Source organism: Mauremys reevesii, linkage group 7, assembly GCF_016161935.1.
Source record: "Mauremys reevesii isolate NIE-2019 linkage group 7, ASM1616193v1, whole genome shotgun sequence".
Classification (NCBI taxonomy): Eukaryota; Metazoa; Chordata; order Testudines; family Geoemydidae; genus Mauremys; species Mauremys reevesii.
In genome coordinates, this window is record NC_052629.1 from 23,270,848 (window position 1) to 23,286,389 (window position 15,542).

Here is a 15,542-nt window from a genome sequence, read left to right on the forward strand (position 1 = left end):
TTCCACTGGAAACAAAGGATTCCTGCCTTATGTAAATCCTATTTAAGTCTGGGAAGTGAGTCAATCAAGGCTTTTCTCCATTGCCTCCCCACCTAAGAAGGAAGATTGCTGAAAGTGTACGGGGAGACTTTGGCAAACCAGTAAAGTGCCTGAAACCACTATGTCTTATTGTTAAAGACAGCCTAGTCAGCAAGATGTAAAAAGCAAGTCTCAGCTTGACCAAGGCAGGAGGGGAGGGGGGTTTAGGGTGCCACCGAAAGGGCAGCTTGACCCCGCGTCCTCCCTGATAAGAATTATGTTGAAGTTGCTGATACATGCATTTTAAAAGAGTAGGATATGCCCCAGGAATGTCTATTGAGGTCTTAAGGCTGCAAGTTCTGGAAAATCCCAAACCTGGTCATTCAATAATCAGAAGGAGCCTCTTGCTTGATCATTGAAACTGCTTACTTAACAAGGTTTCTTTACGGGACATGTCATTCTGTTACTAATGTATAAATAAGGGGACTCGTTTGGGGCCTCTTTGGGACTGGTCTCTACCTCTGGATGCATCTTGTGTTCCCCAGAGGCAGACGGGCTGCCGCTGTATCACTCGAAAGCCACATTCAGCTTTGGTAATTATCAAGGGTTAGGTGTGTCTTACTAATCTTGTTGCGGACGTGTGTAAGTGCTTGAGACTAGTAAAGTTTAGCTTTAAGTGAAAGCACTCTTGTGTTGTCCTGTTTGTGCCAGCCATCTATCGGTCAGATGGCCGTGTCTCCCCTGATTTATGTCCTGACACCTCCTTGCACAGAGTAAAGTTACCAAGAGCTCTGGGTTGAAAGAACCCCGGGTAACAAAAGCATCTGAAGAAACAAAGGAACTAAGCTGGGGAAAAGCAAGGGCTGAGTCCAGGCTGAGACATGAGTCTAGCCTATGAAGAGAAATAACTGGAACTCTAAGCTGCAGAAACTCTGCAACCTGCCTAAAACAACATTTAGGGTGTGACATTACTATTAGTAACCTGTTTCTTTAGTGAATTAAGCTTAGGTCGCATGTTTTGTTTTATTTGCTCAGTAATCTGCTTTGTTCTGTTTGCTATCCCTTATGATCACCTAAAATTTACTTCCAGAGCGGACACAGGCATGGGAACAGCAGTTCTGCAATTCTTATTTCAATAGACTCCTAGCTCCACCTCCCTGGATGGAGTATGGCTTGTGAGTCCCTTAGTGGAATACACATCTGCATCTACTCAAAGAAGAAGAAACTGCTATTTACTGTAACTGTGATCAGGGTGGATTTTATTTAAATCAATTTGATTTAAATCATGATTTAAATCACTAGTCAGGAAGACTAGTCACTGATTTTTATCAACCCTGACTGTGATTCTTCGAGATGTGATGCAGACGAGTATTCCATGACCCACTCTCCGTTCCCTCTGCATCGGAGTCTCCTCTCATGGGCTTTCTGTGCAAAGGAAATGAAGGGGTTAGGGCGGCACCACCTCATGTAGCCAGGGAAGGGGCCACAGCCACAAGGTGGAAGTGCTGCCCCTCTGTGGGTACTGCTAGCAAAAGTCTCTGACTACACTGCACTGGGCACACACACACCTAAGTGGAATACACATCTGCATCACATTTTGAAGAACCCACAGTTACAGCAAGTAACCATTTCTATATAAAGCCACACCATCAAGTTAAAATCACAATTCTGTTTGAACATTTTTACCTACTATTGTTACAAGTACCCTGTGAAATTCCTCTAACTGGGAAGGGCTAGGATTAAGAAGCTTTCCACTGTAAAAATATTTCAGCTGTGTGGAGCTCTCAAGACCACCATATTGTCCTTGGTATATTTCCAAAATGGGGCCTCCCACTCTAACAGGAGTGGGTATAGGTTTTAAAAATATAATGCTAAATTGTCCTCTCATTCAGCTGACTGGCTTTACTACATGTTTTGACAGAATGGTCAAGTCTTCTGAAATTTATTCAACATTTACTGTTATGAATTTTAGCTCTCTGGGTTTAAAAACATGGCTGTGTCAATTTGCACGGCATTTTGGCACTTATACAGGTACAGAGGTCACTTGTCACACATACCTTAAATAACACACCACATTAAACCAAAAACACGCAAGATAAAACCTACACTTAAAAATCATACAGAACACACACAAAAATCAGTCATACGTATTTATGAATGGAAACACAATTTTATATTTTTTTAAAAAAAGCTTATCAGAAGTAAACTTGCCAAACTATATAAACCATTAAAAAAAATATGGGCCCCAGTCTGATGTGCATATATGCCCCTGCATGGACCCCCATTTATTTTCTGGTTTGTCCCAAGCAGGTCTCTTTCAGCAGCAAAATGTCAGTGCTATATCATTTGTTACACCCCACTTTCTCAGGGCTGAGTCAAACAGACTAGGCCAGGCTTTGTCACCCTGGCAGAAAAGGTGGTTACTGTGACAGTGCTGCCCGTGGGAGCCAGCTGAGGTCACTCAATTAGGGTGAACTGCAAACAAAATGGGGGCAGATAACCCCCAGAAGCTGGTGGTTATTCAAATACTAGATTTTACCAAGCCAGCACAGAACAGCTTCTACCATACCTCACTGCACCACAAACACCACAGTCCCCTAAAAGCCCCAGGCCCTCACTCCACACAGACACACATATAATGATATGATGATGAAAAATATAAATCAATATAAAAAAAAAAAAGGTTCTTCAGTCCCAAAAGATCAGCCACATCATAGGTAAGGTCAATTATAACTTAGATCTTAACAACATTACACAATATTCTTATTAACTAAAATTAATTAAAAAAAAAAAAAAATAATTAAAAAAAAAAAAAAAAAAAAATATACAATATACATATAGACTGAATTGAATTTCATTGGTATATAGTAGAGATAGAGGAGAGTTGCCAAAAGTTGAAAAAGAAAGAATAAATAGATAGCAGCAGTCCCCAACGCGGTGCCCACGGGGGCATCTAAATGCGCCCGCGTCCTGGCCGGCGGTCGAGAGGCGTTGCCGCCGAAATTCAGCGGCATTTCGGTGGCTGCTCGACCAGATGCCAGACGAAAAGGTTGGGGGCCGCTAGTCTATAGGTTATAGTCTAATGTCCATATTCAGGGTGACTCCAGTCAGTGACTGAGGATCTCAATCATTATGGCTTAAGGTTTCCCCTTCTTCAAACCCAGAGCAGATCTGAGATGAAGTAGGATCGTGTCCCAGGGTTTTTATACATTTCCATCAGCCTTTTGGCCTGAGAAAACAATAGGCTTAACTCTCCTTCTCTCAAACATCCTGGCAATTAGCACAGGGTAATTTATCCATTAAGCAGTTCAGATACAGGTTACCACAACCCTCAAAGAGACATATAGACAATAATACTATTTCACTCAAGTATTTTCCTAAATGTTAATATTCCTTTTTTGATCTTTGAATCAAAGCTATAGCAATAGACAAGACTTGTTTGCTTACATCCCAAGACCTGAGCAAACACCTACCCTTCTACCTCTAACAATGCTAGGGTGACCAGATGTCCCGATAAAATTGGGACCATCCTGATATTTAAGTCTCGCGTCCTGATCGATCTTTGGTCGGGACACAATTTGTCCCGATATTTTGTTCCGCCAGCAGCACTCGCCTTTTTTTATTAAATTTAATTTTTTATTGCTGCTCCACCGGTAGCACTCGGCTTTTTCCCCCAATCCACTCGCAGCTCCGCTGGCAGCACTCAGCTTCCCCCCGCACAACCCTTGCTGCTCCACCGGCAGCACTCTGCTTTTTTTATTTTTTCCTCTTGCTGTTCTGCTGGCACCACTCAGCTTTTTTTTTTTTTTTTTTCTGCTGGTGGACCACCCCTCCCTCCCCATGTGTCCTGATATTTTCTCCCTCACATCTGGCCACCCTAAACCAGTGGTTCCCAAACTTTAACAACCTGTGAACCCCCTTCACTAAAATGTCAAGTCTCGCAAACCTCCTCCTAAAAATGAATATTTCCAGGGATTTTCTCATTTACCCGAGTATAAATTATAAAAGCAGTGATCTTGGAAATATAAAATTAGTTTTTATGGCATGCTTATTACTTATTACAAGCTTAAACTTGTTCTTCATAATAATTTTAAAAACAATATTAGCTGCCTATTTAATTTAAAAAAACAGAAAAAATATCCACCTCCCTTTCCATTTCTTATAAGGAGTCTTGAAGTTTAAATCTCCTCAATGTGATAGATAAGTTTGCTTTGATCTGCTTAGCTCTTGGAAGTCCAGAGGCTCCAGGCTGCTGGCCCCATGCCAGGGTCCCTAGGGACAGCTCTGTCTGCCATTAGGGAATTTTTCCCCAAGAACCCCCCTGTAACATTTCGTGAACCCCCAGGGGTTCACAAACCCCAGTTTGGGAACCACTGCCCTAAACAATGCAGACTTGCATTTCAAAACTCTATTCATTTACATATATTCCTAACCCGTTTCTAAAATTCGGCCATGGGTCAGGTCACTCTGTGAGTTAATTAAATCTTTCTGGCCCTGTCATCTTTCAGTGAGATATAGCACACTCATAACGTCACAGTTACCTAGGGCAGAGTCAGGGCCAGTCGTTTCCAGCACCAGTGAGGGGTAAACCCGTGCAGTGCCACATGCTCCACTTCGCCAGGTCAGAGACAACCCAGTCGCTGGTGTGACGGTCTCACAGCCTTAGGAAAGGGATGCTGGGCCCACACACTGGAGTCTCCCATGGTGGCCAGCAGCAGGAGCTACTCCCAAAGTCCTGCCCAATCAGCCAAACGAAAAGGAGTGAAAGTCAGCAGGGCGCGCCAGGTCCAGGAGCAGGAGGAGACGGGGGAGGTGGCATTAGGCTCTTAGGCTAAGGCAGAACGGGCTGAAGGGAGCGGGCTATTGGGGAGGGGCGGTGAAGCGGCGAGGAGACTGGGGATAAAACAATGCAGCGAAGCAGAGACGCGCTCTGGGGTGCGGGAAGTTAACGGCGATGTGAGGGGCGGAGAGCTCCGGGGCGCGTGCGGGACAGTTGGAGGCTCCCTCTGGTGAAGGTCTGGCGGGAGCAGCTTTCAGATTTTTAGGAAAAGACGCAGCCGTACGAAAGCACTTCCCGGGCAGCGTTTGAAAGGGTCAGAGGAGAAGCGGCGATGGCGCGCGCGCGAGCGCGATCCCGCCCTTCTCCGTCTGTTTCCCTACAGTCCGTCCCGGCTCGTCTACCGCCAATTTGAAAATTAAACAGCCCCAGCGCTTCCCATTGGGCCCTCTTTGCCATCACGTGATTTTGCTTCCACCACTCAGACTGTTTCGCGCGCCTTTTCGAATTGGATTATCATCGATAGTCCCTGTATCCTTCCTCCTCACTCGCCCAGGAGGGAGGGAAATAAAATAGTCCCGGAAAGATGTCTGTCCCGGCGGCCGGAATTTCTGCAGCTCCAGAAGGGTGATTTCTGTCAGCAGGTGAGTGAAGGAAGCAGGCCAGTATTGTGGGGGCTGCTGGGGTTTGTTTTATGTGCTGATTGGTGAAGGGATACGTAGGGCGGAGTGAGGCGGTCTCGGTACCGGGTCCGACCTGCAGCAGTGCCGTGGGCGGTGAGTGACTAGGTCACTGGAGCTGAGAGTCTACGCGCGCGCGGAGACGCTCAGGCATCGCGGTGAAGGGATCGGGCTGGGGGCTGAATGTGGCCCTGCCGGCGAGATCTGGATGAACGGACCGTGAGGGACAATCGGACAGGTAGGAGCCCGTCTCTTTCGCCCCCCAGTCTGAAGGGATGTTGTAAGTGGTAGGTCGCTGCGGGGGTATCTCCGCCCCGCGTCTGTCTACCGGGGGGCGCCGGGAGCCGGTGTGTGAGGAAGCGGAACGAATAACTTGTTTCTGGGTTGTGGCTGGGAATGGAGGAGGGAGCCCTGAGGGGAAAGTGGGGGCGACGCTGGGCTGTGTTGATCTGGGGGAGGGGGCGACCCTGGGCTGTGTTGATTGGGGGGGGGGGATGGGTTGTGGAGATTTCACGGGAGAGGGTCCAGCTGCTTAAATAGCTCGGGGCATGTGTGTATTGTAGCTTTTTGGTAGGTGGCTCAGGTAATGATTTCTATTGTAACTGTCAAAGTCTCCTCATCTTCACATTGACAGTCTCGTTTCAAGCAGAGCCCATGCTGATTTGTCATTTTCTCAAGCGGTTCTCCTCCAGCTGGTTCTACAAATGTCTCGCGGTGGTTGACATATAATCCCTCCTCCCGGTGTCTTGTTTTTGTTTTTTAACTACTGTACATAGGCGCAACAGGCTGTCCTCTAACATCCTCTGAGAGTATTTATTTGCAAATGATTAATTAGTTTAGAAACCTGTACAGATGATGTGACGTTTTATTTTATGCTTGCATTTGGCCTGAATCCTCAAGTTGGGGGACAATTAGGATAAGTGTTAAAGAAGTTTCATTTAAATTCATACAGCACAAAAATGAAGATTCTGTTAAAGGGACGCTATCAAATTTGACACAATATTTGAAAATTTTAAAAACAATCTTAGATAAAATGAGATCAATAGGAATTCATGTTTACAAAAAATAGGAAAGGTGAGTACTTTTAATTGAGTCTGTTCCTTGTTTTCCATTCTAATACTGCAGTTTTGTGCTGGTGCATGAATCTAAAATTAAAATGGATCAAAACAAACTGAAACTACCTGTTCTGTCCTTGTGAGGAGGGAAATACAAAAAAAGGGTGAAAAGTAAATGGTCTTATACATTTCTTTCAGTTTAAATAATGTAAGGTGGTTTTTGTAACATACGTATGCTAGAGATGCTTGAATTTTTTTAAATTAATGCATTTATGCCACAATAATGTGAAATTTAAAAAAACCTGTTATAAACAGGGTTTTCTGCTCCCATCTTTTCAGCAACGGAGAAACTGGCAATATATAGGGGAACAGTGAAAGTAAACTCGGTAAATAGAAAATGTGATTTTCAAGTTATCCCTTAATTGTATGTTTACCTGCAAATTTTATCCTGAATGTCTGCAGATTTTAATGATCGAAATTGTATGACAACTAATCTTAAATTAGGCAGTCATTCTTTTCCAAATGACTGAGATTTGGCAGGGCTGTTTTTGTAATATACACAACTTTACACAGGCACAGTCAATTTAAAAAGTCATGCATTTATTTAAAAATTTGATCTCTTTTGTAACATCTTCCATTTATTTCAGTTATATAAATGTAAGAAAATAATTGTATTTTTCTGTTTGTATTTTCTTTTTTCTTTTCTGCATTTTCTTTTCAGTGTTTTGTCATATGTGTCCATTCAAATGATTTCCTTTTTTCTATAGTCATTTTCCCCCTGTTTGAATGAGACACACACAGCATTAGAGAGGGAAAAACATTTTGGCACATAGGAAAGCTAATAATCATAAACACGTTAAGAATAGTTGGGCAGATTTTGTATCTGAAAAAACTTTCAAGTCACATTCATTTATATCAATATAGTTTATATTGCCCCCTTTTAAAGCATTCAGTTATGGAAACGTTGTGATACTTAGATACCAAACATATGTAAACATAGAAAAGGAATTCTTTACATCAACCTGATACAGTTACTCCTGGGGGAATTCTGCACCAAAAAAAAAAATGCGCACAATATTTTAAAATTCTGCATGTTTTGTCAAAACAGCACAGTATTTTCTGGGAAAGAGCCTGGGTGTGAACTTGGAGAATTGTTGGGTTTGGGTGGGAGAAGTATGGAACACGTTTTTTTTTGGGGGGGGGGGGGGATTGTTAGGGAGCTTCCCCCATGCAGACCCTGTCGGACACCCAGCCTGTCTCATTCAGTCAGGCACACGTGTCCCTGTACTGCTCCATCTCCATGTGTCTTTGCACCCCCACTTAGGCACTCCCTCATTCCCTCATCTCCATGTATCCCTGCATCCCTCCTCTCCTGATCCCCATGTGGCCCTGCATCCCCACTCCCATTCAGCACCTGCGCCAGTCAGTCCCCCCCACTAGCCCTTCTGAAGCCCAGTCTGTGACCCCCCAGCAACCCCATGTGTCCCGTGCTATCGGTTCCCACAATAACACCTGCCTCCTGCCTGGCCCCATGGGCAGGGCGCTGTGAGGAAGGCACCCTCTTTCTCTTCCCTATCCGCAACTGGGGCTGCTCCCGCCTGGGAGTGGCTGCTTTCTGTTCTGGCACCACAGTGACCCCTTGTGAGTGAAAGGAGTGTGTGGAGCACCTTTTCATCAGAATGTGTTTTCTGTTGGGGGAAACATAATTCTGCATGGCCCATGAATTCTGCGTGTGTGCCTTTCTACGAACATATGCCGACTTTCACCTCCTGTTATTAGGTATCATTTAACAGTTCCCACGAACCCTTGTGAGTGAAAAAACTTTGGGATCTTTCTGCATGTAAATGGTAGAGAATTTGTCTTTTGAACATAATTTAGGTAACCAAGGTACCTATGTTCATAAATATGTAGAGCTTAATTTGGGATAGTAAATTTGACACTCCTTTACAGGTAAGATTTCCAGTTTCAAAGATGCCGCTCTTTGGGAAAATTGTTGTTATTAAAAGGAATGGGACCGATGGAATCCATTTTCCACTCACTGCAAGTTCTTGTTTATTTGGAAGGTAAGAATTGGTAATGTTCTCTTGATGTACATAAATACATTTCTAACATGTTATTAACTTTTTGTTCTTCTTAGTGTTATATTTTTCTTTATTTTATAAGCTTTGCTGTATAATACAAATAAATGTTTGAATATTTGCAAATAGTGGGGGAATGTTTAATAGAGGAAAAAAAGCTCAAGCTAGTTCCCAGGATAAACAGTTGAATTTCCATCCTCTGACTGCACAGCATAGCGGCTTTTCTCAGCTTCACTTTGTAGTAAAGGTGAATCTAGAGGAAGCAGGGAGCTTGTGGGGAAGAAAAGTCCCAACTGGACTCACGCTTGGCCAGCAGGAGACAGAAGCCTAATAAGAGGGAGGGGGTCACTAAAGGAAAAAACAAGGCTGAGTTGGGACTAGAGGTAAAAGTCAGAAGAGATCTTTTGCTGCCACTGGGGATACAGACTGAGTCAATACATGGTGGTACAGTGTACCGACCCATCTCTTGAACTCTTGTCTTGCTCTTCAGAATCTATGCTTTCGTTTAAAAAATAAACAGATATGAAGAGTAACTCTAGTTGTTAAGGTTTCAAAAGAAAATGTAAAAAGTGTCAACAGAGTTAAACTGATGAAGAGATATCTGCAGGAGTCTGCAGAGAGCATGAAATAGCTCTGAGAGGTGTGTACTGCATCATATCTGTTAAGTATGTTACATACTCAGTGATAAAAATTTAATGTCAGCATTAACTATTTCATTCCTCATGTAAGAAAATTGTAGATTTGTGCAATTTGCTAAGATCGACAGTCTGATTTTGGTGCTCCAAGTGGCTTTAGGGATATTTCTTTTATTGCCAGTCAAAAAAGGAATCAAGCCCAAGGAGTCTAACCAGAATCCATGGGCAGATGCAAGCCTCGCCAAAAAGGAGCCAAGCTCAAGAAACTTTGAGAACCTGTATGATCATATTTTGAAAATCTGTAAAATATACTTTGAGTGGCATCTTATTTGGATTGCTGTCTTGTGTGGAAATGGTATTCTACTGAATATCTGGCAAGCTACTCAGGCAGGAAGGGGCAGGTTGAGAAGTCAGCATGCTGATGTGTGATGTTTGTTACTAAGCATGAACAGAAGTTGAGCTGTCCTTAGAACTAATAAAAACAAATTTTCTTAAAAGTTGATAAATTGTTTTATATATGAATTGTTTGAATGTTACTCAAAAGAAAAAGTGAAACAAACATAGGTTTGTGTATTTAAATAATAGAGCACCAAACAGATATTTAAAATTTTAGTTTTGAATACAACACTTTATTTTATACTGGAAGAGGAAATTCTTATAGTAGACAGAATACAGCTAGCTGGATCCTGGACTCTGATGCCCCCACCTCACCCCCATGGGCCTGATTGTCTACACTGCAATTTTATAGCCCCAAGAGTCCAAGTCAGCTGACTCGGACCGGTAGTGGGAACTTTTATTGCAGTGTAAACATACCCTAAGTGCCATATCTGAGAGCCTTAGATAAGGCAGTCAAATCCACTATAGGACTCCTTTGTTCACATGGACCCCATTGGTTTCAGTGAGGCTGTTCATGTGTCTGCACTGATCCAATTCTAAGATGAGGGCCCACAATTTTAAAGTTTCCTAATATTTAGTTTCTACCAGATATACACAGGTAAATCTGTCAGGACTCCAAACTCAATCTGGGCTCTGAAAGTTAAGTTGTGTTCTTTCTGTTGCACATATTAGCAGCAAGAAAGATTTTGTAGGCCAAAGTTTGCTTTTTTGTTTGCCTCTGACTTCAAATTTGGCCCTGCAACTGGAATTTAGTAAACAATTCTGATGATATGAGCCAGAATAGATAAATTCATTTCTTACTTGCAATCCTTAGATTTCATATTTCTTTCTCTGCTTCGTCTATTTTTTTCTGTCTTTAAATTTCAGGACTGGTTCTTTGACCGTTTTAGACATTAGCACGAAAACCAAACACCCTAAAAGTACCTAAGCAGTTTAGCCAGCATGTTGCCTTCTTTTCTCTTGTATTGCATCCAGGAATTAAGTACTAACGGTGTGAATCCTGTAGTCTGAAAAGAATACTCTGATAATGTAGGTAAATGTGTAGATAAATAAGTAACAGAATATCATTCACTAAAGCTGTCAAGTTAGAGTAAATATTTGATTGAAAAGCAACATTTCTTCGAGTGCTTGCTCATATCGATTCCAATTAGGTGTGTGTGTGCCGCGTGCACGTTCGTCGGAAGATTTTTACCCTAGCAACATTCAGTGGGTCGGCTAGGTCGCCCCCTGGAATGGCGCCATTATGGCGCCGGATATATACCCCTGCCGACCCAACGGCCCTTCAGTTCCTTCTTACCGCCTGTGACAGTCTTTGGAACTGTGGAGCGCGGCTTTGCTGATCTCCACGTCCCTAGCTACTCGTAGTTCTTTACTGTTTATTGTGTGTTTAGTTCGAGTTCTTGTAGTTATAGTTAGTATTAGTCGTTGTATTTATAGTTAGTGTAGATAGTTTAAGGGGGGATCGGGGATTAGCCCCTTTCCTCCACCCCGGTACGGGCCCATGCCCAAGGCACCGGGGTTCAAACCGTGCTCGGCGTGCCAAAAGCCGATGCCAATAGGGGATCCCCACGATTCCTGCCTGAAGTGCCTAGGGGAATCCCACCTTACCGATAAGTGCTGCATTTGCAAGTCCTTTAAACCAAGGACGAAGAAGGAGCAGGACTTTCTATTGAAACAGCTCCTCATGGAGTCGGCACTTAGTCCTGCAGCGTCGGTACCGAGCGCCCAACAGACTGCTTCGGTAAGGAGCGCCCCTTCGGCCCCGGACCGCTCCGGTACTGAGAAGGAGCCCTGGCACCGACCCTTACCAGCACCGACATTTGCTCGGCACCGCTCCCTGTCCCCGAGACCCAGGAAGCAACATAGCGCTCCAGCTGCTTCAGCTCAACAGAAGGAGCGCTCTTCGAAGACGGTTCGTCCGGCACCGTCGGCTGTGGCACCGCCGATTGCGGCTCCACCGAGCACAGCACCATCGATTCCGGTCCCACAAGGGCCATTGAGTCCAGTGCCTGACAGCTCCCCGGCTCATGCTGTGGTTGAGCTTTCCCTCCCTTCTACACCGGAGACCTCCACGGCAAGGGAGCTCATCGCCATGACGGAGTCTACATGGCCTCAACCCCCGGCACCACCGGTGCGGGTTATACAATCCATCGGGAAACCGGCCCTAGTAAGGCCACCTTCTGTTGGTCCAACAGAGAGACGTCGTTCAAGATCACGGTCTCACAGACGCTCTCGATCACGCCATTCCCACTCCCGGCGCCACTCGCAGTCCCGGCACCGCTCTCCCTCGTGGTACCGGTCGCACTCGCGGCACAGTTCGACATCTCTGCCGCCGGCCAGGTACTCCCGGTACCGATCCGACTCACGGCACTGCTCTCGGCACCGTGTTTCCCACAGTCGTTCCAGACGAAGGGACTCGAGATCCTGGTCGACCTCCCAGCACCGCTACGGTAGAAGGTCCTGGTCTCTCTCGCGGTACCGTTATAGCTCACGGTACCACTCCCCGGTACTGCCCCGGGATCGAGCATCCAGAACAGTGGCGCCCTCCCAGGGTCTATCGGCACCGCTGTGGCCATCCAGACACACATTGGTGTCCTCACAGGCATCCTACCCTCAGGAGCGTGACTCTGACGTCCCCAGCCACATATTTCCAGAGAGCCAGAGCCACGAGCAAGGGCCTTATCACTGGTCCTTCTGGACACCGTGGGCATACCACCAATCCCAAGGTGCTCCATCAGTGGCTCCACGGTTGGTCCCGTCAGAACACCGGGTATCAGAGGCGACAGTAAGCCGCCGTCCCCCTATGGGCAGGGATGAGGCTCCGATACCATCTGCGGACACCCAGGCTCCACCTGACGCAGATGACGCTCCTCAAGTACAGGAGCCCCCATAGGACCCCTTGGTACCGGACCTCTCCTCCTCCTCCTCGCCTGAGGAGGCGGTGGCGGGAACATCCTCCTCAGGCCCTCCACCGATTGATCTCAGGGCCCATCAAGACCTCTCAAGACGAGTGGCTCAGAATATGAACTTACAGGTGGAGGAGGTCCCTGAAATAAAGGACCCTGTTGTGGACATCTGTCATAGGTTTATTCCCCACTTTGAACTTTAGCGTCCACAAGATGGGGACCTGCATGGACTCCTCTAAACTTAAATTCTAGTTTAGATCTGGTTCTTGCTGCCACCAGCCAGGTTTCAGTGTCTGGCACACTCTCTGTTCCCCCAAACCTTTCCCTGGGGAACACAGACCCAAACTCCTTGGATCTTAACACAAAGGGAAATAAACCATTCCTCCACCTTCTCCCCCCTCCCCTAGTCGTTGGGAGAGATCACCTTGATTCAAACTCCTTGAATCAAACAAAGAGGGATTCTCTTTTTCCCCACCCCTCCTCCTCCTCTTCCCCTGAGATTCCAAACAAGGGAAGAAATCAATCAGGTTCCAAAAGAAAAGATTTTATTAAAAGAAAGAAAGTACACTATTTCTGTAACACCAGGATGAAAAAATACAGGGTCTAACTTATAAACCTGGAGAGACTTCCCTCCCCCCTTTTCTCAGAATAATCAAAGTAACAGCAAACAGAAATAAAGAGATTTCTCCAGCCAACACACATTTGCAAATACAGAAATTAATTATAAGACGAATCCGCCTTTCTAATACTCACTATACTGAATAGAAGAACTACTTCAGGAAACTTGGAGAGCCTGGAGATACATCTGGCCCCTCTTAGATCCAAAGAGAGAACAACCCCCAAACAAAGAACACAAACAAAGGCTTCCCTCCACAGAGATTTGAAATTATCTTGTCCCTTGATTGGTCCTCTGGTCAGGTGTCCGTCAGGTTACTGAGCTTGTTAACCCTTTACAGGTAAAAGAGACCTTAACCCTTAACTATCTGTTTATGACAACATCCTATCGGCTGATGCACCTACTAGCGTGGCTCTTCCATTTATCCGCACCATACAGTCTAATGTGGATACCATTTGGCAATCCCCCGCCTCGATTCCACCTACAGCAAGGGGAGTTGAGAGAAAATATATGGTCCCCTCAAAGGGGTATAAATATCTCTACATTCACCCACCTCCTTGCTCTTTAGTGGTGCAGTCGGTGAACGAAAGGGAGCGTCATGGCCAGCAAGTCCCGGCTCCTAAGTCAAAGGAGGCTAGGCGCATGGACCTCCTAGGCTGTAAAATATACTCGGCCGGGGGCCTCCAACTTAGGGTGGCAAACCAACAAGCCCTCCTAAGTAGGTATAACTAACACGTGGGTGTCCTTGGGGAAGTTTACAGAGCTTCTTCCACAGGAGTCCCATCAAGAATTTAGGGCTCTACTTGAGGCCCTCCAAGCTTCTCTGGATGCAGCGGACTCTGCAGCCAGAACTCTGGCGTCAGGAGTGACGATGAGGCGTATCTCCTGGCTCCAAGTATCAGGCCTTCCCCCCGAATTACAACAAACTATTCAGGATTTGCCTTTCGAAGGCCAGGGCCTGTTCTCAGATAAGACTGACCCCAGACTGCAAAGTCTGAAGGACAATCGCGTTATAATGCGCTCGCTGGGTATGCACACGCCAGTGACCCAATGCAGGACCTTCCAGCCCCAGCCACACTGCCCTTACGCCACGCCTAGGCCGCATCAGGACTTTAGCAGAAGGCGTGGTAGAGGCAATCGTTGAAGGCAGTCTGGCCCCGAAGGAGGTAAAAATCAGGTGCCCCCTAAACCACCAGCGGGGACCAAGCAGAACTTTTGATGGGATGCCCGAGGACGGCCCATCAGTTACTTTCCCGGATCCTTTTCCTCCATTTGTCAACCGCCTCTCCCATTTCCTCCCTGCCTGGTCCCAGCTCACTTCCAACCGTTGGGTCCTGCGCACGGTGGAATTGGGATACCACCTAGAGTTTGTTTCAACCCCACCTTCCCACCCTCCCTCCCCGTCCCTCTTCAGGGACCCCTCTCATGAGCAATTCCTCTTGCAAGAGGTCCAGTCGCTCCTAGCCATGGGAGCCATAGAGGAGGTGCCAAAAGACATGAGGGGCAAGGGGTTTTATTCCCGCTACTTCCTAATCTCCAAGGCAAAGGGAGGTCTACGACCGATCTTAGACCTGCGAGAACTCAACAAATTCATGATAAAGCTGAAGTTCCGCATGGTAACCCTGGGGACCATTATCCCGTCCCTGGATCCAGGAGACTGGTATGCCGCCCTCGATATGAAGGACACATATTTCCAAATCGCAATTTACCCATCACTCAGACGGTACCTCCATTTTGTGGTCAACCATCAACACTTTCAGTTCACTGTACTCCCGTTTGGCCTTTCTACGGCTCCGTGTGTGTTCACAAAATGCATGGCTGTAGTCGCCGCCTCCCTCCGGTGTCGTCGGGTACACGTCTACCTGTATCTCGACGATTGGCTCATTCGAGGGACTTCCCAGTTACAAGTGTCGCAGCACCTGCGCATCGTCAAAGACTTCTTCGGGAGCCTCGGCCTGATGATCAACACAGAGAAGTCTACTCTGACACCCACAAAGAGAACAGACTTCATTGGAGCGATTCTGGACTCCAGTCTGGCCAGAGCCTGCCTCCCGCAGTTGCGTTTTCAAGCAATGGCTTCAATTATTCGAGGTCTTCAAACCTTCCCGACAACGTCGGTGCGCAACTGCCTCAGACTGGTAGGTCACATGGCCTCCTGCACCTTCGTGACCAAGCACGCGAGGCTACGCCTCCGTCCCTTTCAAACCTGGCTTGCTTCAATATACCGACCACGCAGAGACAGCCTGGACTCGGTGCTCACCATTCCCCAGGAGGTTCCCTAACCTGGTGGCTGAACCGCACTCTAGTCTGTGCAGGGATGCCATTCCACCCACCGCAATCCTCGATGGCTCTAACCACGGACACGTCATCTCTGGGTTGGG

The 15,542-nt window shown here is 46.2% G+C and overlaps 1 protein-coding gene across 5 annotated transcripts in view; it reads left to right on the forward strand.

Annotated features, from left to right (window-relative positions):
- The first annotated feature begins 4,609 nt into the window (after nucleotides 1–4,609).
- The window catches only part of MKI67 (marker of proliferation Ki-67), a 44,414-nt gene continuing 33,481 nt past the window's right edge, over nucleotides 4,610–15,542 (forward strand). Inside the window, exons 1-3 of one of the 5 annotated variants that reach the window (XM_039482075.1) lie at nucleotides 4,612–4,639; nucleotides 5,281–5,439; nucleotides 8,481–8,593. In XM_039482075.1, the coding sequence (XP_039338009.1) occupies nucleotides 8,502–8,593 (92 nt within the window). In that variant the 5' untranslated portion in view covers nucleotides 4,612–4,639; nucleotides 5,281–5,439; nucleotides 8,481–8,501. Of the gene's footprint in view, nucleotides 5,440–5,529; nucleotides 5,714–6,600; nucleotides 6,702–6,871; nucleotides 6,917–8,480; nucleotides 8,594–15,542 lie in introns of those variants that run through there. The other 4 variants (XM_039482077.1, XM_039482079.1, XM_039482074.1 and 1 more) reach the window with 4 other exon arrangements.